At 40.5% G+C, this 18,188-nt stretch overlaps 1 protein-coding gene across 1 annotated transcript in view; it reads left to right on the plus strand.

The window, feature by feature from the left end:
- The first annotated feature begins 517 nt into the window (after positions 1–517).
- LOC117448381 (chemokine-like protein TAFA-5) overlaps positions 518–18,188 on the plus strand; it is a 39,924-nt gene continuing 22,253 nt past the window's right edge. The window contains exons 1-2 of the mRNA XM_034085669.2: positions 518–1,784; positions 17,632–17,781. Of these exons, the coding sequence (XP_033941560.1) occupies positions 1,628–1,784; positions 17,632–17,781 (307 nt within the window). The 5' untranslated portion in view covers positions 518–1,627. The remainder of the gene's footprint in view (positions 1,785–17,631; positions 17,782–18,188) is intronic.

The following is an 18,188-nucleotide window of genomic DNA, read 5'->3' on the forward strand; positions in this document are numbered from 1 at the left end:
TATTAGTCATACTAACAATACATATAACATACACACGCACGCACGCACACACACACACACACACACACACGCACGCACGCACGCACGCACGCACGCACACACACACACACACACACACACACACACACACACACACACACACACACACACACACACACACACACACACACACACACACACACACACACACACACACACACACACACACACACACACACACACACACACACACACACACACACACACACACACACACACACACCGCATCGGTCTTGCAGCCAGTAGATGGATTTTACACGTGGGATTGTAAACGGTGTGACGTCAGTTAGTGATGAAAGAGAGAAAGAGAGAGAGAGAGTGTGTGTGTGTGTGTGTGTGTGTGTGTGTGTGTGTGTGTGAGAGAGAGAGAGAGAGAGAGAGAGAGAGAGAGAGAGAGAGAGAGAGAGAGAGAGAGAGAGAGAGGAGGCTGCAGATCGCGGTAAGATCTTCAGAACCGGAGGCAGCAGCTGCACCTCCTCCTCCTCCTCTTCCTCCTCTTCCTCATCAACTCTGCTCCAGCGGGCAGCCAGGCACCGAGCAGCCGGTCTGCAGGACATCAATCCCGGCTGGAACTAGTGCAACATGCCCGCTGATCGTCAGCTACACTCGGTGTCGTTTATTCCACTTGTGGTGGGAATTACGCGGACTGAGACTCCCGGTGGATCTGAAGCAGCTGCCTGATCATTTCTTCTTCTTCTATTTCAATCTGTCCACCCTGCTGATGTCAAGTCGGAAGGTTCCTAAAGACGATCTGGATATGCACCATGTCTTTAACTAAGGACGGACTTTTACTGCTTTAAGAAAAAGAAAATGTGCAACAAAACAGACTTCATCCATAATGACTGTTTTTCATTAAAAGCAGCATTGCCGTGTTGTTGCATGTTTAACTTCATTTATAAAGTCTCGCTTTGAAGATAAGTAATCACGGTGTTGCTTCTCTTCACTTCTGGGGGGATTTCGGAGACTCTTGAGGACTGGGACTGGGACACTCCACATCCGGAGCAGATTGTGTGTTTTTGAAGAACATGCTGCGGTGGAGGGGAAGCACAAACCTCTGCTGCGTGTACCCTCCTGTGTTCTGTGTCTACTTTCATCAGTCCTAAATATTTGGACGCTTCAAGGCCCTCCACAATTTGCATGTTAACATATTCAATGGCTGATCACCACTTCCATTGAATTCTGAGTGGGTTAGTCAACTTTGTAACACCTATGATGTTCCCGGTCAAACATGAACACCATATGAAATGAATACGTAACCCTGGTTGATGATCTTCCATCAGACGGTACACACCCACAGATCCACAACATGTTCATTTACATTTCCAGTGTCTATCCTTTGTATATTCACTGCAGTTATTCCTGTAAACCAGTAGTCTGAGACATTTTTTACAGCTTATTAAATATAATTTGGTGATGATTACTAGAGTTTGTGTTAATGTAATCAGTTAAAACAGACCGGTGACATTTGACCGAGAACACCAAAGAAAAGGGGTGAAGCGTACTGTATACGACAGGACGGTTGAAGAGCCTCCCCCGCTGTGGATTTGTAACAGCTGGCACCTGGAGATGCCACCTGTCTCTGGGATGGATGCGTTTCAGTGAGGAGGCTCCAGGATATTCACAGTTTGGACTTTTTGGACAGAGTTTCTCCCTCATGCAGCTCCTCCGGCTGGCCTGGGCTCTGACTGCCGCCGCGGCCTGCTTCCTGGTCCTCCTGATCCTCCACAACCACATCCTCAGAGAAGGTACGCCTGTGTGTGTGTGTGTGTGTGTGTGTGTGTGTGTGTGTGTGTGTGTGTGTGTGTGTGTGTGAGTGTGTGTGTGTGTGTGTGAGCACTGCAAACTTTAGTTCATAAATGTAATAATCATCAACTGTTTTGAGGTGTTTTTCTCTAGTTTGAGCGTCTGTATAATACACTGCTTTCTCCGTTGTACATATCATTGTAATAAAAACATCTATCTCATTCAATCACTGGCCCTCCAGTACAAGTGGTCTAGAACCTCCATTGCCTTAAATGTGACACAAAGTTTGACCTTACACACACACACACACGCACGCATACACACATACACGCACGCGCACACACGCGCACACACCCACACACACACGAAAAAACGTACACGCGTTGACTTTAATTAAATGCACTATGTCAAAAGATTACCCGTATGAGGTTAACTGAAAGCAATAATATTACGTTTTAAATTAAAAATATTAGGTTTAACTCGATATTATTATAATATATTAACCAAATACAGTTATGTGACATTTGATGACATAATACTTCAATTTAAGTCAACGCTTTTGGATTTTTTTCTGTGTGTGTGTGTGTGTGTGATTACGTGTACAACGGAGAAAAAGCAGTGTAATATACAGAGGCTCAAACTAGAGAATAGAAACCTTAAACGGTTGATGATTAATCCATTTATCATCTAAACGGTGTGAACGAATGAATGCATGCTGTAGGAGCCAACATGCTAAGTTAACCTGTCCTTATTGCTTCCTTATTCTCATCATTTGTTAACACCACGCACATTGGTGATTGATCACTTCTGGTAATTGTCACATGGGTGTGGTTAATGGCATGTAGGTAGGATGACAATGGGCGTGAGCTTAGCTGTGGGATCTTTTGTTGACTCTACGGTTCTGCTTGGTTATTGTCTGTTCATCTGTTTTATTTAAAATCCTTAACTTCAGTACAAAGTTTATTATAAAGACACGTCACAGAGATGAGCAAAGTTTAACCTCTGACCGGCTGCAGTCATTGGGAACAAAGCCGCCACACATGCCTTACAGTTTCCTTGCCATACTGTCTACCTATCAGTGGCGGACTGGCCATCGGTACTGAAGTGGGCCGGTCGGACGATGTGGGCCGCCCCCGTCGACAATTTATTGCCGGTATTTACTAGCGGTACCGAAGTGGGCCGGTCGAGAGTCCCGGGCTGATTTTTGTCCCAGTCCGCCCCTGATACCTATATATATATATCACATGTTATACTGCCGCTCTCCATCCCCCTGAAACCCCCCCTCTACACCTGCACACCTGCTCACTCTCTCTCCGTCGACTCACTCCCTCTCAGCAGACTGTCGGCCATCTGTTCAGCCGCTTTGACTTGTAGCTTCTCGCCCACCAGACTGTTTACCCTCCGCCTGACCCTGTTTATTTCGCCCGCATGCTGGAGGACATATTCAGATGTTTTACTGCATTTAAATGACTAATACGCCACTTAGGACAAGTCCTGGATCCAAAACCAATCCAAGTTAAAGTGAGTGTTATCAACCAAATGTACTTTTCTATTATGTCTGATTTTTCTTGATTTATAATAAATTGATGTTGTGTGTTATGGCATGGACGTTTTAACTAATAATAATAATAATAATAATAATACTACATGATACTTGTATAGCGCTTTTCTAGAAACTCAAAGACACTTACAAAAAACAACAACAAAAAGAGATAAACAAAAAGAGATAGGGGGGGGTGGTCAGTGGTTGAATGCAGTGTTGAACAGGTGGGTTTTGAGTGATGTTTTGAATGCTGTGAGGGAGGAAGAATCTCTGATGGATTGGGGTAGTGAGTTCCAGAGGGTGGGTGCAGCAACGGAGAAGGCTCTGCCGCTCTACTGTTGGGTAGGTCATATATACGACAGCAATGCATCTTATTCTTGAAGATCATCATATGTTTGTTTTTCTAAATGTTTGGCTAAACTTTCGGGAAATGTTCAGCCATTGTTCTACGAACAGTTTTCACACCCATTTTTTCACAAAGCTATCTGAACATTTTTGGACCAGTTTTCAGACTTTCTACATTTATTGTTCCAGAGTTTTCACACATTTCTCAATTGTTGTTTACACTTGTGCTTCTATTGGCTAGCCCTCCAACACATTGTACGGGATAAGGGGCGGGACATTTCTAAGCGGTTGCCCAATCACAACAAAGCCGGCCAGCTAACCAATCAGAGCAGACTTGGCTCTGGTTTCAGACAAAGGGTGAAAAGAGGTGCTGCAGCACAGACAGTATGAGACAAATAAAGCGCTTTTTGAACATTAAAGCATGGAGACATGTAGAGACACTACATACTGATATACACCTGAACATCAGCAGGAGAGGACTCTTTAAAGTAGAGACACTACATGCTGATATACACCTGAACATCAGCAGGAGAGGAGTCTTTAAAGTAGAGACACTACATACTAATATACACCTGAATATCAGCAGGAGAGGACTCTTTAAAGTAGAGACACTACATACTGATATACACCTGAACATCAGCAGGAGATGACTCTTTAAAGTAGAGACACTACATACTGATATACACCTGAACATCAGCAGGAGAGGACTCTTTAAAGTAGAGACACTACATACTGATATACACCTGAACATCAGCAGGAGATTACTCTTTAAAGTAGAGACACTACATACTGATATACACCTGAACATCAGCAGGAGAGGACTCTTTAAAGTAGAGACACTACATACTGATATACACCTGAACATCAGCAGGAGAGGACTCTTTAAAGTAGAGACACTACATACTAATATACACCTGAATATCAGCAGGAGAGGACTCTTTAAAGTAGAGACACTACATACTGATATACACCTGAACATCAGCAGGAGATGACTCTTTAAAGTAGAGACACTACATACTGATATACACCTGAACATCAGCAGGAGAGGACTCTTTAAAGTAGAGACACTACATACTGATATACACCTGAACATCAGCAGGAGATTACTCTTTAAAGTAGAGACACTACATACTGATATACACCTGAACATCAGCAGGAGAGGACTCTTTAAAGTAGAGACACTATATACTGATATACACCTGAACATCAGCAGGAGATGACTCTTTAAAGTAGAGACACTACATACTGATATACACCTGAACATCAGCAGGAGAGGACTCTTTAAAGTAGAGACACTACATACTGATATACACCTGAACATCAGCAGGAGAGGACTCTTTAAAGTAGAGACACTACATACTGATATACACCTGAACATCAGCGGGAGAGGACTCTTTAAAGTAGAGACACTACATACTGATATACACCTGAACATCAGCGGGAGAGGACTCTTTAAAGTAGAGACACTATATACTGATATACACTTGAACATCAGCAGGAGATGACTCTTTAAAGTAGAGACACTACATACTGATATACACCTGAACATCAGCAGGAGAGGACTCTTTAAAGTAGAGACACTACATACTGATATACACCTGAACATCAGCAGGAGAGGACTCTTTAAAGTAGAGGCACTTCATACTGATATACACCTGCACATCAGCAGGAGAGGACTCTTTAAAGTAGAGACACTACATACTGATATACACCTGAACATCAGCAGGAGAGGACTCTTTAAAGTAGAGACACTACATACTGATATACACCTGAACATCAGCAAGAGAGGACTCTTTAAAGTAGAGACACTACATACTGATATACACCTGACTATCAACAGGAGAGGACTCTTTCAAGTAGAGACACTACATACTGATATACACCTGAACATCAGCAGGAGAGGACTCTTTAAAGTAGAGACACTATATACTGATATACACCTGAACATCAGCGGGAGAGGACTCTTTAAAGTAGAGACACTATATACTGATATACACTTGAACATCAGCAGGAGATGACTCTTTACAGTAGAGACACTACATACTGATATACACCTGAACATCAGCAGGAGAGGACTCTTTAAAGTAGAGACACTACATACTGATATACACCTGAACATCAGCAGGAGAGGACTCTTTAAAGTAGAGGCACTTCATACTGATATACACCTGCACATCAGCGGGAGAGGACTCTTTAAAGTAGAGACACTATATACTGATATACACTTGAACATCAGCAGGAGATGACTCTTTAAAGTAGAGACACTACATACTGATATACACCTGAACATCAGCAGGAGAGGACTCTTTAAAGTAGAGACACTACATACTGATATACACCTGAACATCAGCAGGAGAGGACTCTTTAAAGTAGAGGCACTTCATACTGATATACACCTGCACATCAGCAGGAGAGGACTCTTTAAAGTAGAGACACTACATACTGATATACACCTGAACATCAGCAGGAGAGGACTCTTTAAAGTAGAGACACTACATACTGATATACACCTGAACATCAGCAAGAGAGGACTCTTTAAAGTAGAGACACTACATACTGATATACACCTGACTATCAACAGGAGAGGACTCTTTCAAGTAGAGACACTACATACTGATATACACCTGAACATCAGCAGGAGAGGACTCTTTAAAGTAGAGACACTATATACTGATATACACCTGAACATCAGCGGGAGAGGACTCTTTAAAGTAGAGACACTATATACTGATATACACTTGAACATCAGCAGGAGATGACTCTTTAAAGTAGAGACACTACATACTGATATACACCTGAACATCAGCAGGAGAGGACTCTTTAAAGTAGAGACACTACATACTGATATACACCTGAACATCAGCAGGAGAGGACTCTTTAAAGTAGAGGCACTTCATACTGATATACACCTGCACATCAGCAGGAGAGGACTCTTTAAAGTAGAGACACTACATACTGATATGCACCTGAACATCAGCAGGAGAGGACTCTTTAAAGTAGAGACACTACATACTGATATACACCTGAACATCAGCAGGAGAGGACTCTTTAAAGTAGAGACACTACATACTGATATACACCTGAACATCATCAGGAGAGGCCTCTTTAAAGTAGAGATACTACATACTGATATACACCTGAACATCAGTAGGAGAGGACTCTTTAAAGTAGAGACACCACATACTGATATACACCTGAACATCAGCAGGAGAGGACTCTTTAAAGTAGAGACACTACATACTAATATACACCTGAACATCAGCAGGAGAGGACTCTTTAAAGTAGAGACACTACATGCTGATATACACCTGGACATCAGCAGGAGAGGACTCTTTAAAGTAGAGACACTACATACTAATATACACCTGAACATCAGCAGGAGAGGACTCTTTAAAGTAGAGACACTACATACTGATATACACCTGCACATCAGCAGGAGAGGACTCTTTAAAGTAGATACACTACATACTGATATACACCTGAACATCAGCAGGAGAGGACTCTTTAAAGTAGAGACACTACATACTGATATACACCTGAACATCAGCAGGAGAGGACTCTTTAAAGTTGAGACACTACATACTGATATACACCTGAACATCAGCAGGAGAGGACTCTTTAAAGTAGAGACACTACATACTGATATATACACCTGAACATCAGCAGGAGAGGACTCTTTAAAGTAGAGACACTACATACTGATATACACCTGAACATCAGCAGGAGAGGACTCTTTAAAGTAGAGACACTACATACTGATATACACCTGAACATCAGCAGGAGAGGACTCTTTAAAGTTGAGACACTACATACTGATATACACCTGAACATCAGCAGGAGAGGACTCTTTAAAGTAGAGACACTACATACTGATATACACCTGAACATCAGCAGAAGAGGACTCTTTAAAGTAGAGACACTATATACTGATATAGCCTACACCTGAACATCAGCAGGAGAGGACTCTTTAAAGTAGAGACACTACATACTGATATACACCTGCACATCAGCAGGAGAGGACTCTTTAAAGTAGATACACTACATACTGATATACACCTGAACATCAGCAGGAGAGGACTCTTTAAAGTAGAGACACTACATACTGATATACACCTGAACATCAGCAGGAGAGGACTCTTTAAAGTAGAGACACTACATACTGATATATACACCTGAACATCAGCAGGAGAGGACTCTTTAAAGTAGAGACACTACATACTGATATACACCTGAACATCAGCAGGAGAGGACTCTTTAAAGTAGAGACACTACATACTGATATACACCTGAACATCAGCAGGAGAGGACTCTTTAAAGTAGAGACACTACATACTGATATACACCTGAACATCAGCAGAAGAGGACTCTTTAAAGTAGAGACACTATATACTGATATAGCCTACACCTGAACATCAGCAGGAGAGGACTCTTTAAAGTAGAGACACTACATACTGATATACACCTGAACATCAGCAGGAGATTTTTTAAAAATACAGATTTCAGTATGTTGAGTCTCTGAGCCATTTCTTTTCCTCACAGACGGGAAAAAAAGCGTTTCAGGCAGAGGGGGGAGGGAACACTAACACCTATAGAACTACCTCACCACCTTCAAAAAACTCACCTCTTCAATCTGGCTTTTAATGTGTGATTGTTTTTGTATTATTTGACTTTAACTTTAACTATATATTTATTTGTTGTTCCTTTCTTTTCTTTTCTTTTCACTATATCTGTAAAGCGTCTTTGAGCACCTGTAAAAGCGCTAACAAAATACATCTATTAGTATTATTACATTACAGATTACATTACATTACATTACATTTAGCTGACGCTTTTATCCAAAGCGACTTACAATAAGTGCGTTCGACCAACAAAATACAAACTTGAAGAAAACAGAATCATATAAGTACATCAGGTTTCATAGAGCAAAAACATTTCAAGTGCTACTCAACTGGCTTTAGATAAACCAGCCCTTTATTAGTATATATTATTATTAGAACTACAGGGAAGGGAAGACAAAAGCAGAATACGGCCTCCTTAGAAAATACTTATTGTTTCTAGACCAGCAGCAGTCCTTATTACGAGCCTAAAGTAACTACAAAAAGACAATCATTATATTTTCTTTTCTTTGGCTCGCTGTGCGGTTTCTAAACAGCCTCATTAACCGCCATCAGCCGATCAGCAAACAGTCGTGGAAACCAATCCCAGCCTCATCATTATTCCTCCGCCTCCTCTCAGGACGCGGTGACTCCCGCGCTGTGATTATTGTTCTCATTTTCAATTTGCAGCGGATTTAAGAAAGATGAAAGCTCATATCGACTCGATGTCAGCATGTCCTCCTCTCGCTCGTGTTCAGGAATAGATTACATGTCAGCTGTGATTGAGAAGACAGAAGTCCGAGCAGAGAAAGCAACGAGCGGTGATTTAATGATCGTGTCTGCTGTAAGGTGATGTGTGCAGACCTTATGATTCATCTGTGAGACCAATCACAGTCGGACAACGACGATAGTTTGAGTTGAATCTCCGCAGGCAGGAAGTCATTACAGCAAGACTGCTGCTGCGAAAACAATATCAAGTAATGCAAGCTATAAACACAGATTACATAACACATTATCTTTGTCTCACGGTTTTTTTCGAGATGGAGGAAAATGTTGTACTTATTCCCCAAAACATTTATTTATGAAGGAAAATTAAAGATCCTTTGAAGGTTTATTTATGTATTTTTTGTTGTTGTCTTTATTAGGATCCCCATTAGCACTAGCATGAGCATTGGCTATTCTTCCTGGGGTCCTCACACACTCAAAACATACATACAACAAAATTAAAACAAAACAAAACAGCTCATAATTTCATGCAATTTACAGAGAAATGAAGTGGAAACTAAAATGGTCATCCAGTTATCGCCATCCTAAGGCCAAACAAAAGTAAATACAAATAAGTGTACATAATAATATATGCATACATAGCCACAGGCACAGTTCAAATGTACTTTGTAATACTTAAATATGATTTTAGCAACCTTTTGAAATGTACTTGAGAATGTTCCTGAATGATGTGGACGGATAAAGAGTTCCAGCGGACCATGGCTCTGTAACTGTTTTCTGTCCCATATTTGATCTAGATGTGGGTAATACAAACCTTCCTTCTATTGTATGTCGTGTTTGATAGTTATGTTGAGCATATTGCACAGGACTCCCTGGAAGAAGAGATCTTGTATCTCAATGGGACATTCCTGGATAAATAAAGGATACAAAAAAAATAATAATAATTGCGCTATAAACCTTTGTGATAATATATCTGGTGAGTGAGTCACTCGTTTATTTTATTGATATTTATTATTAATATTATGCTGTTTGAGGGAAACATGATTCGATGCTTTTAGGTATCTGGAGATGATTTGAAAATACTTTTTTTTAAACAGTTTTACAAAAAATATGTGTTTACAAAGAAACAAAACAGGATTTACGAAAACAAATAAACTCTTACTTGTTGTAATCATAAGCCCACAACACTTTAAGATCTTGAACATTAGACCTAAACATCCCTGGGTAACTCGAAAGAATAATCTTATTTCTACTGAAAATGTTTGCTATTTATCTTTAAATCCACTTAGTGTTGTCTATTTTTCTCTTTACTTTCAGCTGCATGTTACAGTCCTCATAGAATAATTGAGTTGTCAATTCTGTACCCATGGAGAGCTTTAGTTACCCGTGAAAAAACAAAACCATGCCTTTCTAGTATTGCTCACAAATAAAGGAAAGACTATTAGAAACACTTAACCCTTAGATAAATAAGTGAGTCTTTTTGGACCCGGTGAGGTGGTTTTCTTGTAGTATCTTTGTAATTACATTTTTTTATCATTTCATACTCCAGCTATTCCTCAAAAAACATGTTTTGGATATCGTGCCATTCACATTTTAAATTTACATTTTAAGAAATTGTAGTTTTTGTATTTCTACCCCAAGCTTCCACAAGTGGGTCAAAAATGACCCGCATGCATTTCCTATGGGATCCTTTGGGAACCTTTGATTCGTATCACCTGTTGCTGTCAGGAATACATTCACTGTAGGACACACAGACTACATCACAAGTGACACCGCTCAGGAAGATTATTTTAAACAGCAAGATCTGATACCTGTCAGTATCATAATAATAATGATAATAATAATAATAATAATAATAATACATTATATTTTTATAGGGCTTTTCAAGGACTCAACATCGCTTCCCAATATAAGGGAAGGTTGGGGGGGGGGGGTATAGGACTATCAAACTTGATCAACCGGCATGGATTGATGGGGGGGGGGGCTATGAGTAGACAAGAGGAGAAGAGATGAGTTTTGAAAAGGGACTGGAATACTGTGAGGGTCTCAGAATAGCGGAGATCTTTGTTCAAAACGTTTTCTTTCAAAATGTAAAAAAAAATTCAAAAATTCTAAATTGTGAAAAATTAAATATTTCTAGTGTGAACCAAAATATAATACTAAATATTATAAAAGTGATTTTTCTTAACCAAAATGACAAAAATGGCATAAAAACACATATTATTCTAATACGAGTCCTTTTAGACCCACTTGTGGAAGAGAGTAGGGTCCGGGCACCCTAAGGCCATCTCAGGGTTAAAAGAAGAAAACGATGGATGTGCAAGAGAGTAAATATTGTGCAAATCATAATAATGTTATGTTTAAATACATTTAAATGATTGTTTTGATGTATTTGCCTTTTCCAAGGTTTTTCTTTTACCTTGGAGGAAGGTGTTTTTAAGGTACGACACATTCATGTCCTCACAACCTTCAATACGATCATAAAATATTCACGACTGCTCAAAACATCACATTTATTTTTATTACACCACTTTACTTTTTAAGGGATTTGGCGGCACATTAGCTTAAATGTCACTCTGGTGTTAAACTGGACATGAATACAGAAACACAGCGATCAATGAGAGCTCAACATGATATATGACATTAGCGTCGCAATTATTACACGTACCTCACAAGTGCACGTATCGTTTTCAGGGTTATTTCACAGCATACACCCCTGAGATTATTTTGTTTAGTTCTTTATTATTTTCAAAAAAAAAAAAATATATTTTTTTTAAATATCTTTGATTTAGATTTTATTTATTTTAATTTGTTGTATTTAATAAATATATATATATATATATAAAAAAAAAATACAAATAGGTAACATGATGCAATACATTAAAGTGCCAGACAATGCCTCCACTTTTATTAATTAGCATCCAACAAACCCTCCTAAACCACAGAGCTGATATCCATCATATATCTCAACCTGTCCTCCCTGCTGAGGTTTTGTGTGTGTGTGTGTGTGTGTGTGTGTGTGTGTGTGTTGGCGTTCAAAACGTTGACCTCAGTGTCAGATATGATTATGCTCAGAGGATGAAGTTTAAAGTCTCCTAGATATTAAGCTCCAACACCTTTCACTGTGACCCTTTAAAAATAAAAAATACATAAAGTGCTGCGTGCAAAAAGTGTCTGTGTTCATGCGGAGATGAGGAGGAAGAGGAGGAAGAGGAGGAGGAGGAGGAGGAGGAGGAGGAGGAGGTGATAACCATCATCAGCTTTTAGCAGAGTTGAGGTTCATTAGCGCCCATTTAGCCTCGAGGCTCACAGGAGGAGAGCACAGCCGACAGGAAGCAGAAGTGGTGCTAATGCAAACTGTCAGCATTCATTATGAGCTTCATCTGAACTGCACACGGAGATCTGAACACTGTTTGAAAAGCAGTGGCGGAGGAAGAATTCAGATGGTTTGAAACGGTTCTATTAGGATTGTAGTTTTCCCATTCCTGTAGTCGCGTGTCACGGCCCGTCCACACAGCGGCGTGCGTTGAAGCTTCCAACGCTTCTGCCCGTTCACTTTGAATGGGGTGACGTCACCTTTAGCCGAACTGCATTTTGGGAAGCGACGTGGAGCGTTGCTGGCTTCAAAAGTTCAGCAATGTTCAACTTTTGACGCCTCGGCAGAAGCGTCAGCCAATGAAATCCCGTTTATGCAAATCTGCCAGTACAAGCGCTAGCCAATCAAACCGTGTGTATGCTGGGAGAGACTACGCAGGTCATTTCCTCATATTCCAAAAAATGGAGCGGTAGTGAATCACCCGGTGCTGTTTGATCAGTCTCTGTTCCTCTACCGGGATACAAACCGGAGGAGCCAGGCATGGAGGGAGGAGGCAGAGACAGGGGGTAAAACTGGTAGGTTTTCGCCTGTTTGGGGATTTTATATCCAGTTTACTTCGTTTTAACATTGCTTTTGCTTTGTATGTCGGGGGCGGGAGATTCATGTGATTGGTTGTTGGTCGCGTTGCTCGCAAAAAATCCCCAAGCTTCAGACACGCCCACCGCCAAGCGTCAACGCACGCCGCTGTGTAGACGGGCCGTTACAAAGGTTTGTGTGCATGGAAATGGTCCTTTTTGAACCTTCAGGCATGGAGACATGTCACAGTAGAGACACTACTTACTAATATGAATATGTCCTCTTTAACTTAAGGAGATGTAGGAAAAATAAAGTTTGCAGGTTGTCTTACAAAAAATAGTAGGCATACTCTAAGAAGTTGTTTGTTTCCCATTTGGTTAAAACATATGCTTCAATCTGCTGATCAATGGGACTCTGCCCTTGCAGGTCGTAGTGTTTCCTGAGAGTCTCCACATCTTTAAGTTGTTTTTGCGAGAAACTAAATGACCTCCTGTTGGAATTGAATATGATGTTGTTGTTTTTCACGCTCTGACTCAACTGATCCTTCCATAATGCAACATGCCAGATACTTAAGACATAAACAAAGTTGTATTAAATAGTGCAACGCCAATGGTGCACGCAAGATGCAGGAATAAGTGAACTATATACATGTAAAGACAATTAAAATGAAACTGACTGTCAAATTGAATACTGCAAAGTGAACTCTAACACTATTGTAATAATACATTAAAAAAGTGTTACGGAAAGACCCAGCTTTCCTGACTGAGCGCCTGGTCCTTTTTGAAAGAGGGGAGGGGGGGTGCATGTCTCTATTGATGAACGTTCATCAGCATGCAGGGGGGCCTCGTCCGTCACTGCGACCGAGTTCAGCTTCTGATTCACCCGACGTTCATCCAGAAGAGAAGAGATTCGTATTATCGTTTATACGGCCAGACTTCAAAGTATGGCCAGGGTTAGGGGTAAAGTAAATACAAAATAAATAATGATCTTAGTCAACGAACACTGATGTGGATTTGACAACAAATGTTGAACCATCATGTGAAAGCACCACTTTAAATACGTTGTGCTCAGTGGTGTCCTTCTATAGGAGACAAGCATTACAACAATGACTAATCAACTTAGGATTTCTACACAACAACCAAAAAGAGAGGGATTTTAACATCTTTCCATCGATTAACGTTATGTTTCGATAAAGATTTCTGAAATAGAGTGATATTTTTTAGTCCAAAATCATTCTTATTTTAGCTAACTTTGCAGCATGGTTTAATTAGTGGCAGTCTGTTGGTCTGCTGGCCCACCACTTCCACGTGAAAAGGCTACACATGTAGGGTTGTGTCGTTTGCATGACTCAATTTGCATTATTCGATATATACATGTTACATAACACATCATTGATTTGATTCTATTATCAATATGTGCTTTTTTTGTGTGTATAAGCGCTTTTACATGGACACAATGCAGTATACTATGAGTACCTGGATGGTACAAAACGATTAGTGTACATCCCCTGTCAATGATGTCCAGTTCTTGAGAATGGTAGCAGTGGTTGAAGTCAATTTTAATACAATTGTCAAGAAAGTAAACAACCCGACAGATATTTTCTGCGGGGGACAAATTAGGTTTTTAATAAATGCATTTCAAATCTGCCATTAAAAGAAGAAGAGTGGGTCAGAAGCAAGTTCTATAGAGACACTACTTTACTACCACTGTTGCGTACAGTGTACTTATGCATGTGTTTGAAGTATCCACAATTATAACATTTACAAGAAGCCTACGAACCAATCAGATGGAAGGATTCTGTTTCCGTGGTAACTGTGGTATAATTTCAGCAAAAGTGAGCGAGTGAGACTGACTGACATGAAACAATCAGCCGAGAGTTCAGACGTTCGGCAGCCGTCACTCTGAACCCAGGCGTGTTGGAGGTTTCTTCCTCTTTCATTCTGAAACTTTTATCACAGGAGAGTTGGAGTCTTTAATGGTCATGTCTCAGCTGGTTGAGACTGGAATCTGTTCATTCATTTACCCAAGCTCACAAAGAAAATGCAACACTGTGAACCGAACCTAATTCTGTCTTTTCAGAAGTAGTAGAAGAAGAAATTACCCGAACCTCTGAATCTGTCAATCTTTCAAACAGTAGCAGTTTGTCAGCTGTGGCACTAATGAGCGAAATAACTAGAAGCCTTTGCCTCATGCAGGAAAACAGCATGAAAACAATACTTTTCAAACACCTGGGAAGATGTTCTTTCTTTTATTTTGGCAGGAATGAAATCTAAGTTCTCAGAAAGATGAGTCAGCGCTTCAGTTGACAATAAAGTCTGAAAGCAGAACTCTTTATGGTATTATTTTCTCTGATCTAGTCAGAATTAATCACCATTTGTAGCAACTTGTTAGCTCTGAAACGGAGGCAGTTAAGTTCAGAGCAAGAGACCAGAAAATAAATGCAAAGAAAACATTGCAACATTTTTGTATCTACAGAAGTTGGCTTAACGAGGGACAAAGGGTCTTTATCATGTTGTTGTTACCTGTTGTGTTGTGTTGTTGGGTCGTCACTGCAAAATATATCAATACACACTGGGTCCTGCTTACGCTGTTGGGGTTTCTTTTGAATAAATGACCAGCTACCTGCCAATTATCCTGCTTATGTCGAGGCAACTTACTAAATAACTAAGTAATTTCACACAAAAAATGTATTTAAACATATTTTATTAACTCAACTTAAAATTACAGCAACTCTGGTTGCGGTTTTCTGTGACTGTCCAAGTCTGTTCACATTTCCTTTTCCATTAACCAGTCTTTAAACACTGCCAGAGCCCATGCTGTGTTCCTGTTATTATTTACTTCCTGTCTGTCTTCTTCAGCTTTTTTACTGGGGACAGTTCTCCATAATGAATCCAAAGTATAGTGGTTCTCCACAAATATAAAAATGAATATTCAAAAAGTATTACATTGTGGTAAATGTTCAATTGAAAAAAATGTACCGGATGTCTTTCTGCGGATTGATTCAGCTGCACATGGTACTGAATTCAGAGCGTCCTTAGCAACATTCTGATATACAGATAAAACCAGTGGTGAACCGTCAGAGAATAGCCTTGAACACTGAGATAAAACTACATTAATTATATAAAAAATGTAAATAAATGGAATAAATGAGTATCGTATCTGTGTTTTCTGTAATATTACAGTGTTATGTTGATTTGTTTGTGTTTCTCGGTCCATGCATTACGTATTGGAATGGTTTTGTCACTATATCAGATATTTTTTGGGTCCCTGGGTAGAATATCCTTCAACCAAGGTATTCTATATCCTTGATATAATGCCCTGGCCCTTACACTGAATGAGAGCGTACGTTTGGATTGACAGTTTGATCAGTGGCGGCGCCAGATATTTTCTCTAGGGGGTGCTGTGGGGTAGCTTGACGTTTCATAGAGGGTGCTCAAACATTAAGGGTTCCCCATTAATGCACCAGCGCTACAGTTGAATTTTCTACTGCAACACTCCCTACACGCACACACAGTGTACCCGCGACTGTTACAATGAAGGCTCGATAATCAGCTCACGGCATATAGGTGTAAGCAGGGGTAAAGTGCTATTTTTACAAGTGTGGAGTGGACCTCACCTCCTCTAGGAGGGTCCTCACCTCCTCTAGGGGGGTCCGGGGACATGCTCCCCCGGGAAGATTTATTTTTAAATATTGAAGCCAAAAGCATCAATCTGGTGCACTTTGAGAGCAACATTAAGAGATCTATGGATACATCTCTCAACACCCATATGAAACAGAACTGTAAACAGATTTTCTATTTCTTTATGGACATTTTACAAATCACTCCCCTTTTAAAACGAACCGTTTGAGACCCACTGAAAGAACTAGACTATCTGAGAGTATTTTACTTCACCTGAGCTGAGGTTATCTGAGACTCTCAGTCTGACAGGAGAGAGTTCTCCCTCCACCTTGATGTTGAAAAAGCTCCTTATATCCGTTAGCTTGGCTAGCTAGCACCAGATCTAGCTAACAGGAAGTCACTCAAGTGTCACAAAGTAATTTAGCCTATGGGTAGGTCAAACATCGAATGGGTGCTGGCCATTGGCCTAATCATATCACCTGTGTTGGCTTTATGTTTTTGGTCAAAAATGTGTTTGTTTCACATTTGCATTGATGTAATCAATACTTTATCTAATTTAATTTAATAAAATAATAATAATAATAATAATGATTTTTGAAAAAAAACAAACACATTTCTTGGGGGTGCTTAGGGGGTGCTTTGGCAATCCTGGGGGGTGCTCCCCCCTGGCGCCGCCCCTGAGTTTGATCAACCAATCATATATTGATTTGTAGCCAATGGGCGTATTCTTTCGGAGTTCCCCTCGGTTCCAAGGTACTCTAGAAGGCCCGGTAGTTCACTGGCTCGAGACAGAGGATCCAGCGTAAGTGCTACGTGGCAATTCATTTGAAGTTTTATTTACGTCGAAATGGCAACAGGTGAAGATGATGTTGTTGTTAGTGCCCTTTTCAAGACGACCATTCAGTAACAAGATGGACATTATAAAAAAAGGCTGTCCAACGCAAAGTGACTGCCTCTGTGACGTCCGCATTTTCGAATCAGGGGGAGGGTGTGTACAGAAGGTCCAGTTGTGATAGACACGGTTCGCTACTGGATAAAACAGACCACGGAATTAGCTAATTGACCAATTCGAATTGAGTATTCCACCCAGCCATTTGTTAACTTGATGTACTTCGGTTCTTCCCTCAGGTCAGCTGTTGGCAGGGACTTGTGAGATCGTCACTCTGGATCGAGACAGCAGCCAGCCGAGGAGGACCATCGCCCGGCAGACGGCTCGCTGCGCCTGCAAGAAAGGACAGATCGCCGGGACGACTCGCGCCAGACCGACCTGCGTCGACCGTAAGACAAAAAGCATGCTAATTTAACAACAACTAAACATCACCTATCAGGCCTATCACGGTCCAACGTACCAGCATTTAACCTTTCATGTTATCTAACTTATTGTTTCCTACCAAAAGCACCGTCGTTTCACGTGTTGAACTTCTTTTTTATGGTTGGATGGTTTTCCATTGGTGGAATCATAGGAAACAGAAAGCAGTCAGGTGTTACATCTGATGTGTTCATGAGTCATTCATGAAACTTCTCCATTTGCGTCCCTCCATTACAAACTGTCTTTCCTGTTTCGCTGTATATTTCCTGTTATGTAATGAAACTAATCATTCCTATATCAGTTGAATATACCTGCGTTCACCCTACGTCTGTAACTCATTGCGTTGCATTGGACTGCATTGTCTTATTTCACAGTT

The sequence above is a fragment of the Pseudochaenichthys georgianus genome, chromosome 6 (assembly GCF_902827115.2).
Source record: "Pseudochaenichthys georgianus chromosome 6, fPseGeo1.2, whole genome shotgun sequence".
Taxonomy (NCBI): domain Eukaryota; kingdom Metazoa; phylum Chordata; class Actinopteri; order Perciformes; family Channichthyidae; genus Pseudochaenichthys; species Pseudochaenichthys georgianus.